The following is a 12,411-nucleotide window of genomic DNA, read 5'->3' on the forward strand; positions in this document are numbered from 1 at the left end:
TGAACCCTTCATTATGAAAGGGGATGGCCTAGAGCACAGCTCCGACAGCGCAGCCAAGATGGACAGACACAGCAGTTTGCACAGTAGCTAGCCAACAGCAGAGCATATTAAAGAGGGCCAGCAGCTCTTATCAGAAGAGCAAACACTTGCTCAGCAGTAGTGGTGCCAGAGGGCACAGACCCCAGCTCCACCCCAGTGGAGCAACTGTCCCTGTCACACCATAGGTTCCAACCCAGACAGTGCTCCTGAGAGAAGATGCATCACTGAGGCAGTAGGAGCCAAACTACTTGCTTGCAGGAGGTGTGTGCTGGTAGAGTGTGTGTGCTACCAAGTGAAGGAAATGTAGGAGGAGGGCAGCACACTGCATGGCATTGGAGATGGCAAGAAACAGATTCACTTGATCTTCTCCAAGACCCTGAAGCTTCAAGAGTCAGAACCCTCAACTATGGTGAAAGAGGAGCAGGTAGTCTCCTTATTACTGTGAATCCAGCAAAGGGCTGCAAAGACAATCAAGGCATTGGACCATCTGACTACGATGAGAGGCTGAAAGCAGTGGCATTGGTTAGGCTCAAGAAGAAAAGGCTGGGGGGGGAAATCTTGTAAGTGTGCATAAGTACCCAAGGAGATGAAGTTTAAAAAAAAAAAAAAGGCTGAGCCAAACTTCTCAGTGGTATTCAGTGAAAGGACAAGAAGCAATGGGCGCAAAGTGAAATACAGGAAATTCCATTTAATGCAAGAAAAAAATCTTTTTTTATTGTGAGGGTGGTCAAACACTGGCACTGGTCACCCACAGAGGCTGCTAAGTCTCCATCCTTGGAGATGGTCAAAATGCAACTGGGCAAGGTCCTCAGCAGCCTGCTCTAGTAGAGCTCTAGAACAACTCTGCTGTAGTTGTTCCAAGCAGAGAGGCTACAGTCTTAGCCATTTTGTTATTATCTGTAATTAGTGAATTAACTCAAACTGGCTAAAAGAATAAATAGACAAATTATGCTATAATAGTTGGAGAACAGTCTACTACATTTCTTCATGCAAAACTAGTAACTGAATAAAAGGAAGAAACCAATAACATTTGAACTTCCAGTTGGCCCTTAACAACACTCCTCTCAAGAGGCTAAAGAAATCAAATAATGAGAAGAGAGACACACAATATTATCAGGAAACTTTGAGCTTCTGTCGGTTAAGCAGACTAAGTTAAAAGATGAAATCATCTTTATGGATAGGCAAACAGCACTAAGCACCAATATATCTTGCTAAGTCTAAGAAGATGGTCTATTAATAGATATATACATTTTGCTAACTTCCTCTTTAGACAGCAGTTATTTAGGCTAACTCAAAAATCAGGAAGGGATTTGAGGAACCTCAAGGAATGGTAGCCAAAATGGATTAATAAGAAGACATTGAAGACTACAAGGACCAATTAAACAAAACAAAGTGGAAAAGCAAGGAGCAATGCACACTGGAAAACTGTGAAGTCAACTAAATTCCACTGAATGCAGGTACTAATAAAAATCATCAACAAAAACATTGTTATGTAAATAATGCAAACTAGATAGTAGAATGTCATCATAGTACATCATGTCATGCCATAAACCAGCAGTGTGTCATTTGGAATATGACACACAGTACCTTTCTTCTCCATATTACAGAAGGTTATAGAAGCAGAAACAATGACAAAGAAATAGTATTAACTGAGAATATGAAGTGTTCCACATGGAACAAAACTGTTAAGACTGCAAAGATTTATCCAAGAAAAAGCCATAAGGAGACAAATGCATGACAGTACACACACACACCAGTCCCAGACCACTTTTTCTGCAAGCAGGAAGCTATCTAGATAAAGTATCTTCAAAACGAATGGCAAAAGCACTTCTTCTGCTACTTGGAAATCAAACTAAGTTTGAGTCTACGTCCATCTGCAGAACAGTCTAACCACATGACAGTGCTGCTTACTTGGATTGGAAATGAGAGCACTCAATACAAAGATTTTACAGACACCCTTTAGAAATTGTCATTTAAGAATGAGACTGGAAAACAGTCAATTTTAACACTATCTTAAGAACCATCAAACAAGCCATTTCTCTTATGAATAAAAAATAAGCCAAAATAAAGTTTCATTTTAACACTTTCAATTTTTTAAAAGACATTTTAAACTATTTTAGCATCATGTTAAAGAAGTCTCATTACTTTGATGCATGTAACTAGATTAGTATAGCTACAGGCAGGCACTAAACTACATTTAGCTTTTAAGTGTTGTAACAATGTAACAGCTTTAAGAAAACGTCATCTTTACTGATGATTTACTCGAGAGCACATCACTGTGAGCAAATTACTCTGTAGGACATTCAGTAACATTTTGCTTTCATCCAACTTCTTACCTCTTGAATGAAGTACAGCAAAACTGGTTTTAGCTGGGTTTGGTTGAAGGAGATTTTTAGAGGATTTAGTCTTGTCTGAAAGGCAGCACACAAAAGCACATAACTCAAGATAAGTGCATTTGAGGCAGAGTGGTGGCAATAGCCAGCCATCTTTAGATTTTTATAAGGTTGTTTCATCCCTGTGAAATTAAAGTACTGCCTCTAAAGAAGCCCACAAAAATAAACTGGTAACTCGCTTTCAGACACATTAAGAAGATTATTCTCCCTAATTAAGCAACTTGTTGCAAGTTAATCTGCAGTTGGAACAGGAAGACATCTAACCAATGTGAATTCCAACGAGACAAAGAACACAAGACAACAACCTAGCACAAGGCTAATCATCTGCAAACTAGTTATCAAGAGTACAAGAGAAATGCTCCAGAGCTGGGTGCATAAAGATATATGTGCATGTGGGTATGCATAAACAGTAGTGCTATTAACTATTCTGTCCTAAAGAGAGACAGCACACTAAAGAAACTAACCTCAACTTTCCAGTTTGACCCAGTCATAATTTCAACTACTCCAGAGTCTTCATTTACATACATATTTATAATCACAAAGACAGGTCTAAATACAAAAATATGGCTGCAGCCAAATAAAATGAATCGTTACTTTTACATCAGGTTACTTTTCAGCCAATCTGCTCCTGTTGCTGGTTCCCTGCACTGGTTTCAATGGCCACACAAACATGGGAAGGAAGGCCGACTACAGCAGCACCAATATCCATTGGTCCAAGTTTTCATGGAACTATATCATTCATTGCAATGTAATCCTTACCGACAAAACTGTTACAAGAAAGCACGCTACTGTGTACCTCACACAAAGTACAGTTGTGTGCTCTGATAACTTCTATGTTTCAAATTTGATTTATTTCTTCTTAAAAAAGAGAGAGGAAAACAAAAAAAAAAGTAGTCAACTGCTCTCTCATAAGCCATGAGACATAGTTCCAGCTTGCCAAACTTCACAATTTACTGGAAGCCACATCACACAGAATTAGAGATGAAAGTGTGGTTCTGAAGGACAGTTAGAGAACAAGGTCTTGAATGATAACAAAACTGCTGATGGTGGTTTTATCTCTGAAGCAAAGCTCAGGAAGATAGCAAAAGACTCAAGGACAGTGTAAAGGAAAGCCTTCAACTTCAAACTGTCCTGTTAAATTAAAAAGCCAGCCCTGCTCAGCAAAATTAAGTTACCATATAGGGTAGTGGTTCTCTTGTTTTCAGCAATTGTAGATCCCTAGTCATCCAACATCATTTTCACAGTATCTGAGCTATGACCTGGATATGACAGCAAAGGCAGAATTCTCTTCCCTGCCCTATCAGACTCACAGCAATCCAGCCCAGAGAGTCCCAGTGATGCTGATGGTGTTAAGCCAGCTCAATGAATTACCAGTCATTCTGATATCCAGATACATCACCAACAGCTGCACCTTACACAGTAAAACCAAGGTAGATACATACAAGCACACGGATAACCAGTTCAGGCCAGCTGATGCACTGTCTTCTATTAACACTTCCTAACACCAAACAAACATGAGGATGCAGACAGTAATAACAATATATACTCACTGTGCAGGGCTATTTGTACAAGTGATGATGAACAAACATACAGAGAATAATCCAGTGGTGTTACAGAACCAGCATTGGAAATCATAGAAACAGGAGTAATTGAGCTAGTAGAACTAGTATTTTTATCTACCTTTTTAAAATAAAACACAGGGGTTTTTTCCTCTGTTGACACTAATATCTTAGTATTTATTCACCTTTTGAAAACAAGTATGTGTACATACACACACAAAAACCTATATAGTAGAGGCATCCATCACAAGAGCACAACACAGGACTGAATGGGGCTCACACATCAGATCTCTAACCAAGATAACACAGGGGCTGGCTCAGTGCTCCACTTCCCTCTGTGCCCATGCCAATAGGGAGAGGAACCTAGCACTCCTCCTGCCAGAACCCGGACTGGCCCCGGGGCCCAATCCTTTCCCTTCAAGAACAATCAAACTACACTTGCCTTTGAACCCTAGAGGCCTACAAGGTCTGCCCTGTTTTCAAGGACTGAGAGCCTCCCATATTTCATTGCCATTGTGTTTTTTCCACTCAACTTGTTCCTCAAACACAATGAGCTATAAACAATGAACAGGGTAGTTTCCTGAGACTTCAGGCACATCTTTCTAGAAGTTTTATACTTAAGTTGTGGGCTTTTCCTCTTCTGTAGTTGTGCATCAATTAGCTTTTGAACAACAAAAAAAAAACAACAGCTACACAAAGAAACAACGGAAATGCTTATATAGTGCTCCACGTAAGCAAAGAAACAAGCTTTTTACCAATACGAATACCAAAATATTGTATACTAGTTTTGTTCAAGATTTTTCATCAAAATATGAATTATTAGATGCCCCTTGAAGAAATTTGTGAACCCTCTATAACCCACAGCACAAGTTTTTCCATTAATGCTCCTAAATCCTCCAAGAATGTTAATTATAGTTATTCATCTTATTTATCCAGAGCTGAAGCTGCATTTCAGAGGCAGCCTTGCTAGTTTGCCTGTATTTTTGGTTCCTTCCACTCCTTATCTGCAAGACAGAGTCACTTCTTGACTCCCGTCTGCCTCCTCCCATTTTGCTTTTCATACTGATAAATACCCATCCATTTACTAACAAAAATAGCATATACTATGATTACTTAATTCCCTCACATTTTGCCTTACATAGGCATCCATTATTAAGAGATTACAAAATGTTTTTAAGAGATAACAAAAATAGCACATGCTATACTCTACTTAATTCCTCTTTTTGAGGAAAACACCAAGCAAGAGACAACTTCTGGCTGGTCCCAAAAGAGCAGGCACACAAAAACCTCTGTCAACAGACACGTGTCTGGCAACAGCTAAATAATCTTGTAACTAAAAGTTGTTGAATTCTGTGGTACTCCAGATCAACTACAAGACTCCACAGACACCTGGGGTCCCAGGAGAGATTATCCAGAATATTCATGCCTCAAAAATCAACATTTCAGATTTTAAAGAAATAATTTTTTCAGAAGGACTAGAATATTTAACTTTGTGTTCCAAGGCAAAACCACACAGGAAGAAAACTTTCATTACAAATCCCAGTTTTGAAATTCACTAAACATGACTCAAACTCAGTTTCCATTGTCAGTTTTGACGTGCTACCAGTTTGACCACAAGAGACTATCTAGATTAAGTACTATAATCAATACCATGGGAATGACCAGGCTAGGGTTTTCTCTAATGCTGAAAACATACTGACTTTATCACATTAGTCATTCTTTTTCTTTCTACGGCATGCCAGCTAATCCAACAGCATTCAATAAGAGCTATGCTAAGTGCAATTTGCCATTTCTGATCGTAGCTCCTCTTCATGGCAATATTGTATCAAAATTTGTTTAGTTCAGTTCACTCTTGGTCCTATCTTCAACAAGATAAAAAAATAGCACAGAAATAGTTTCTAGGCGATGAAGTTCAATATTAAGAAAAAAAGTCCTGTTTGACAGCCGCTGCTTAGCCCTTATGGTGCCCAGACTCATTAGGGTACTTTCAGGTATTAAAAGCAAGGACACCTTTTTATCTGCCGTTCTGCTATTTACAGGAGGCACTTTTGTATTTGCAGTCCTCCTCCTTCACATCCACACAAGTCATCTAAGTCAATGCAGCTGTCTCATGCTATTTCCTCCAACTTAAACCCATGTGGATTTAAAAAAGTAAAACGAGTGCCTTCTGCATTATCCAAACCAGAGCACATCTGACAGCAAAACAAAACGCAGCTGTAGCTCTTTTTTTAAAAAAAAAGAAAAAGAAAAAAGAAAAAAGTGATGCAGGAGGTGCTATCCACATCCAGGACTCAGAACTTTTCCTGCTCTTCTAAGCAGGATGCAAAACAACTAGGCTCTAAAGCCAGGTTCCATTTTTTCCCCCACTCCTTTCTGCAGTTGGGCAAACTTTCAAAAACATGGGTGGAGCACACCCGCAATCTCACCTCGCTTAAACACCAGTGGTGCAATTGCTGTTCTGGAAGGAAAGAGATAATAATTTCAATCCTCCTCTTGTTGATTATTTTGACTACTGCACTATTACCTAAAAGTCAATTTATATATATATTTTTTTTTTTAAGTACAAAAAGACTATTTTGAGATATCATTACTAGAGAACCAGATCCCTGAAAAAGCGATTACACCTCTGTACCAGGAACAGAGTATCAACCACGCTTGCGTTTCTGCATTTCTGACTAGCCAGCAGCTCCCAGATCAGTATGCGAATGTGCACAGCACCTCCTCTGAACAACCTCATTCTTCTCCCACACAGGCTAAGGAGCCTCATCACCTACTTCTGGATGTGCATTTCCCTTTTGTGAAACAGGCACTGACACACTTGATGTGTAGACATACATAGCTTCCCATCTTTCTAGCTCAAGAACACCGAGCAATACACATTGTACACCACCACAAACAGTTCAAACACTCGAGAGCACATCACTTAATGTTCCACCACAGCTTTCCAGCATTCTTTCTTCAGTCTGAACACCTGCCCTGGTGTTTCTGCTTCAGACAAAAATATTGTTATTAAGTGAGGGGAGGAAAAGTAGCTTCTTTGTCTTTAGGCCCACTTATCCCTATGTTAAGGAAAACATAAATGTTGAAATTCTTTTAAAGGTCTGTAACACAACTCTGTACGAAGAAAGTTTCCTAGAATGCCTACACCTCTGCAGGGCTATGTAGCTAGAACACCTCTTTTTCGTGAGGAAAAAAAACATAAAAGACAATGTTTGTTTTTTTAATATTTCATTTTAATGTGTAAGCTACATTTTAAATAAACCAACTTTACTGTTATTTACTATAATTATTATAATTATTAATTCATTATTGTTACTAAAAATTGTTATTACAAATTGTTATTACTGCACTTCCTCAACTGTGTCAAAGCACAAGACACTTTTCAAAGAGAACTTACATAAAATAAAATAGAATATATGCTCACCTTTGAATTCATTAATATTGGTGTGCCTAGAATGATTTAGATTAGTAATGGCAGGGTGAAGATTTGATTGTGATAGTACTGTTATGTCTTTACAGTTTAGTAAACATCATTAACTTTACTGGTGAGTTTTGGGATATTGGTTATGACAGTAAATCTGCACATCAAAATGCTGGTTTTGGGAACTGTTAAGCCCATTCTTGACATATTTTGAAAGCCACTATACCCCACTGTTAATTAATCATTTAGACTAATCATTAGGCTAACGAGGGCAGGGGAATAAAACTTTCTGGGACCGGGAGTATGCATTTTTCCCCACAATGCACGATGACAGATGCCTAAAAACACTGCTGTGGAAGGCGTCAGAGTACACCTGCTTCTCCCGCGATGTCCCGGGAGCTTACTACCCCAAGCCCTGCCTCTGGGGCACGGCTGGGAGCGCAGACCCCCGCTGGGAAGAGAGAAGTCTCTTCGCCTCAATGAAAGGACAGTTTCCCAGTCCCTCAGCCCAGCCCCACGTGTTCTCGGCGCGGGAGGCTCCGGCCCGGCCCTCCCCCGCGCCCCGAGGGGGGTCTCGGACACTGACAGCCGGGTGGGGAAGGCCCGAGGCAGGACGGGGCTGCAAGCCACCCGCGACCCCCTTTCCCTCGCCACCCCTCACCTGTTTTGAACGTCAGCTGCTTGTCGTCCTCCCCGCCGCCGAAGAGCTGGAGCATGGAGACGAAGAGGACCCCGCACGAGTTCTGGATGCCGAAGACGGCGCCGTTGCACCACATGGCGGCCAGCATCACCACCCAGCCCCAACCGCCCTCGGGGGGCTCGGCCACCGCACTCCCGGGGGCCTCCGGCGCCTCCCGGGGCTGGGCCCCGCTCTCGCCGCTCGGCGCGGCCGGGCTACCGCTGCCGGGGCACCACTCGCCGCCGTTCTCCCGCCGCGGCTCCGCCACCGGCGGGCCGGGCAGAGGGGCGGTGGCGTGGGGGGGGTCCCCCGCGCCCTGCGGCGCCGGCTGCTCGCTCACCGGCGCCATCCTCAGCCGCGTCACGGAGCCGCTCCTGCCTTCTTCTTCTTCCTCCTCCTCCTCACGGCGACCTCTCGGCCCCCGCCCACCTCAGCCCCTCACCGGGGGAGCAGCAGGCATCCTGCGGCGCTCGGTCGGTCGGTCGGTCTGTCGGTCGGTCTGCGCGCGCGAGGCCGCCCCGCCGCTCGCTCGCGCCCGCCTGCCCCCCCCCTCACTCTTTCCACCGCGCCGCGCGCCGAGGGGTGACCCGCCGCCGCCGCGTTATTTTAAAAGGGGGGCTCCCGTGGGGGCGTCAGCGGCACGAGGGCTTTCCTCCGCGCCGATTGGCTGAGGGGAGGAAGGCGGGGGGGGGGGGGGGAGCTGGTGAGCGAAGCCACGCTCCTCTACTCCCCCCCCCCCCCTTCTCCGCCTCTTCAGCCGTGGAGGCGGGGCGGTGGCGTGTCAGCGGCGGCGATGATAAGCGCTCGTGCCGCGGCCCCGCGCGCCGCCGCCGCCCCCCCGGGGAGGGGAACGGCCGGGGGTTGGGGTTGTCGTCGCGCAGCTGGAAGTCAACAGTTAACGGCCGCCGCTCGCGCTGGGCGGGAAGGCGAGCGTCTCCTCACACAGGTAGCGCGCGCTGCGCACGGTGGAGAGCGGTAAACAAGCCCCCTGGCCCCGCTCCCGGGCCGCGGCGGTTCCCCGTGAGGCCGGGCAGTCACACCCGGCGGTGTCCTGCTGCGGCTGCCCGCGGACGGAGGGAGAAGGCTTGAATCTCCCTCCCCAGCGGTTCGCTAACAACCACCAAGTGAAGAAAAAACACCCCAAAACGGTAAGGGAGGGGCGCGGCTCCGGGCCTCCTCTCCCCCCCAGCCCCGCCTGTGCCCGTTGACAGCCGTTGCTCTCCCCTCACGGCCGTTGCACGGCCCTGCCCGGCGCTCGCTGGCCTCCGGGAGCTCTTCATCGCCCACTGTCCCTCCCTAGGGGCGGTCCCGGGGTCTGGGCTGCCAGGGCCGGTACGGAGCCACCCCGCTCCAGGGCCCTCGGGGCATCCGCCGTCCTCAGGGAGCTGCTCTCCGGGACAGCTCTCCACCTCCCCTCGGGCCACCCTTAGAGCTTTGCCAGGGGTGAGCGTGGTGAAGCCGTTTCTCCCCGGTTGTCTTATTTTTTTTTTTTTTTTTTTTTTAACGAAGACAAAATACTGCACTTGCACACCTCATAAAATGTTTCCCACTTGCACAGAGGCATCAACTCTTGACCTTTCCTCCCCAGTGCCAGCAAAGTGCGAGGATAGGGAAAACTGAGGTCAGGAGTGTTAAATGACAAGCTTTCTGACTGGTGATCTTGCTTCCAAACTCTCAACTGCACATCTGTTCCTGTGTTTGGCAGCTACTTATGTTTTAAGCAGTTTGGGCCTAATGAGGAAGAAGAGCTTCTTTGAAAGAAAATCAGCAGATGAAATCTGGATACTGCGTCCTTCCCCATGAGACCTGAAGGGCTCTTGCATTAGTAAGCTATCCCCATTCCTTCCCGCAGAACCCAGGCTGCTACTACTGTGTCAGTTGCGCCATCCCATTCCCTTGCCTGCCTGTTAAAGCCTCTTCCTCCTTTTTTGACCCTGAATCACCTTCTCCCTCCTACCTACCAGTGCCCGCATGGGAAAACAAAACTTAGTCCAAAGTAAAGCACAGATTCTTAAGACCAGGCCTCGTCCAGCACAAATGACTCAGTCATTCTCCACATGAAAAGTAGTAGCTAAAGAAAGGAAACCATATAATGACGTAATGAAAGCCTGTGTAATAATGCACATTGAATGGGTGTCAGCCTGGCTTTTAGAATTAATTGACCTTCGGATTTTTAATTTTGCATGTTTAGTGTCCTCTAATTTGTTTTAAAATACATTAATTTTTTAAAAAAGTTTACAGATACATTTATGATAATAATGAAGTGCATTTTATAGATGCACTAATCTTGCTGCATACTCCATTGTTACCCATGCCCATCTAAGTTAAACACAGAAATACTACACATATGCATACAACAGCAGTAGAATATGGAAAAAATAAAAGCCCACAGCAAAACACAATATAGCTGTACGAAATACATAATAATCGTCAAAGCAAGAACTTTTGGCCGACCATTGAAAAACACATCTGTTCCCCCCAAGGAACAAGTTTTAGTGCTTATGAAAAATCCCAAGCCTATCATAAGCTTAAATATGCTCGGAATATTTAGTAAGCAATTTAACACGCAAAAGTTAACACTTCACATTCTCCAGCAAGTCTTTGTCCAGAGGCTGTTGTCTAAATCTATTGAGATTTCTTACAATAAATCAAGCTTCACCCACCACAGTATAACATTTTTGAACAGTTGTGACAGAGCAAACCTTTTTTGGAACCAGATTCAATCTTCATTACCTTTGCCAGCAATGATTAACTTAATTAAACTTTCGGTTGCATAGGAATAAACAAGGGCAAAATCCAAGATTGGATCTTAATATGACTGACCAGAATGGGCCCAGTTCTGCAAGCACTTAAATATGTTTGTAACAGTTAGACTCCCCAGATTACTTCAACTACCTTCCTGAATGGGGAGCTATGAACTCTATGATAGATAGTCAAATCAGCTTTAGGGAAGAACCATGTATTTTTTTCTGTTTTGGTCAGTGTTCAGTTAAGCACAAGACTAATTCCTTCTCCGCATGTTTTTCAATATAATATTTAGGTACAGCAGTTTAATTTCCCTATTTCCCATAAACGCTGTAATGACTCCCCCCGCTTTTTAAGATGAAGGATGTGTTTTTTTAGAAAAAAACCATTGTGAACATATTGTGTGCAACTTCTACTTCTGGGCATTTTTTAAAATAGATTCTATTTTCCAGTTGTTAAGTGTTTCTTATCCCCTGATTAGAATGAAACAACTATTTTCCCTTTCTCCTCACATTGTTGGGAATGAAGAGTCACAAAATCTGATTCTTCAGTACATACAATTTTTATAAATTTGATGGCTATAACCATTCTGCATGTTTCTTCAATATTCTGTACCTTACTGTCCTATTGCTATTTATCTAAACTAAAAAAAAAAAAAAAAGAATGGTTTATATTATCAAAAAATTAGGGCACAAGGGGCCTTCCTTTACAGGCCTTAAGTAGCTATCTGAGGAAACTTTGTACCTCCTTGCTCTTTGGTACACTCTGCTTCTGTCAAGAACTAAGTCTCTTCCCTTTCAAGAGAGGTCTCTTGAGATCTCAGCTATTTTCCTGGTAGTTTCCAAGAGCAAGAACAATAAAGGCTCACTCTTCATAGTCAGATAATTTTCAGTCCCCACCATCCATAGAAAGTGTACTTTGCAAACAGAATACGGGCAGGTTTAACTTCAGTTTGATTCCTGAAGTTTTTGTAACCCAAATAATTCACAATAAAAGCACTGGCGTTTAAATTCTTGCTATCGAAGAATTAAAAAAAAACTATTTGCAATAAAAAAATACTAAACCTGGAAAGATATGTAAAAGGAAAGCCACCCTTGTGGCTCTGTTATTTGAGCCCTGGATGATCACAAGAAAAATAGTTAAAAAATAAAGTGAAAAAGAAGGAAGACAGACATGAGAGAATTGCCATAAAAATAGTGAAAATAAAGAGATTACAGACTTGTATACAGGTAACTGTATCTATTTCAGCTAAATTGTTGTTATGACCAAGGGAAAAAAAAAAAATCAACACCAGAACAGAGAGGAAAGTGAAAAAATCAACAGGGAATGGATAAGCTGAGAAACGTGATGTGAGAAACACCTTGGTTTTGTCTAAGATTTGTTCCTGTTTATAGTAATTTACCTATTTTACATGTTTTATTTAATACCCTACAGATGATAAAACAAACGAACAGCAATTTTGCATACAAAAGACATAATGCTTGCGACAGACATCTGCTATGGTGGTACTTATGTTATGCCTATATATAAAATATATAAAATGCCAGTGCTAAAGGAGGAATTTGCCCTGACATT

General features: G+C 43.2%; 1 protein-coding gene across 1 annotated transcript in view; it reads right to left on the bottom strand.

Moving 5' to 3' along the window:
• Positions 1-8,755, bottom strand: part of SLC16A10 (solute carrier family 16 member 10) — a 77,750-nt gene extending 68,995 nt beyond the window's left edge. The window contains exon 1 of the mRNA XM_063329774.1: positions 8,074-8,755. Within this exon, the coding sequence (XP_063185844.1) occupies positions 8,074-8,440 (367 nt within the window). The 5' untranslated portion in view covers positions 8,441-8,755. The remainder of the gene's footprint in view (positions 1-8,073) is intronic.
• Between the last annotated feature and the right edge of the window lie 3,656 nt (positions 8,756-12,411).

The sequence above is a fragment of the Chroicocephalus ridibundus genome, chromosome 3 (genome assembly GCF_963924245.1).
Source record: "Chroicocephalus ridibundus chromosome 3, bChrRid1.1, whole genome shotgun sequence".
Taxonomy (NCBI): Eukaryota; Metazoa; Chordata; class Aves; order Charadriiformes; family Laridae; genus Chroicocephalus; species Chroicocephalus ridibundus.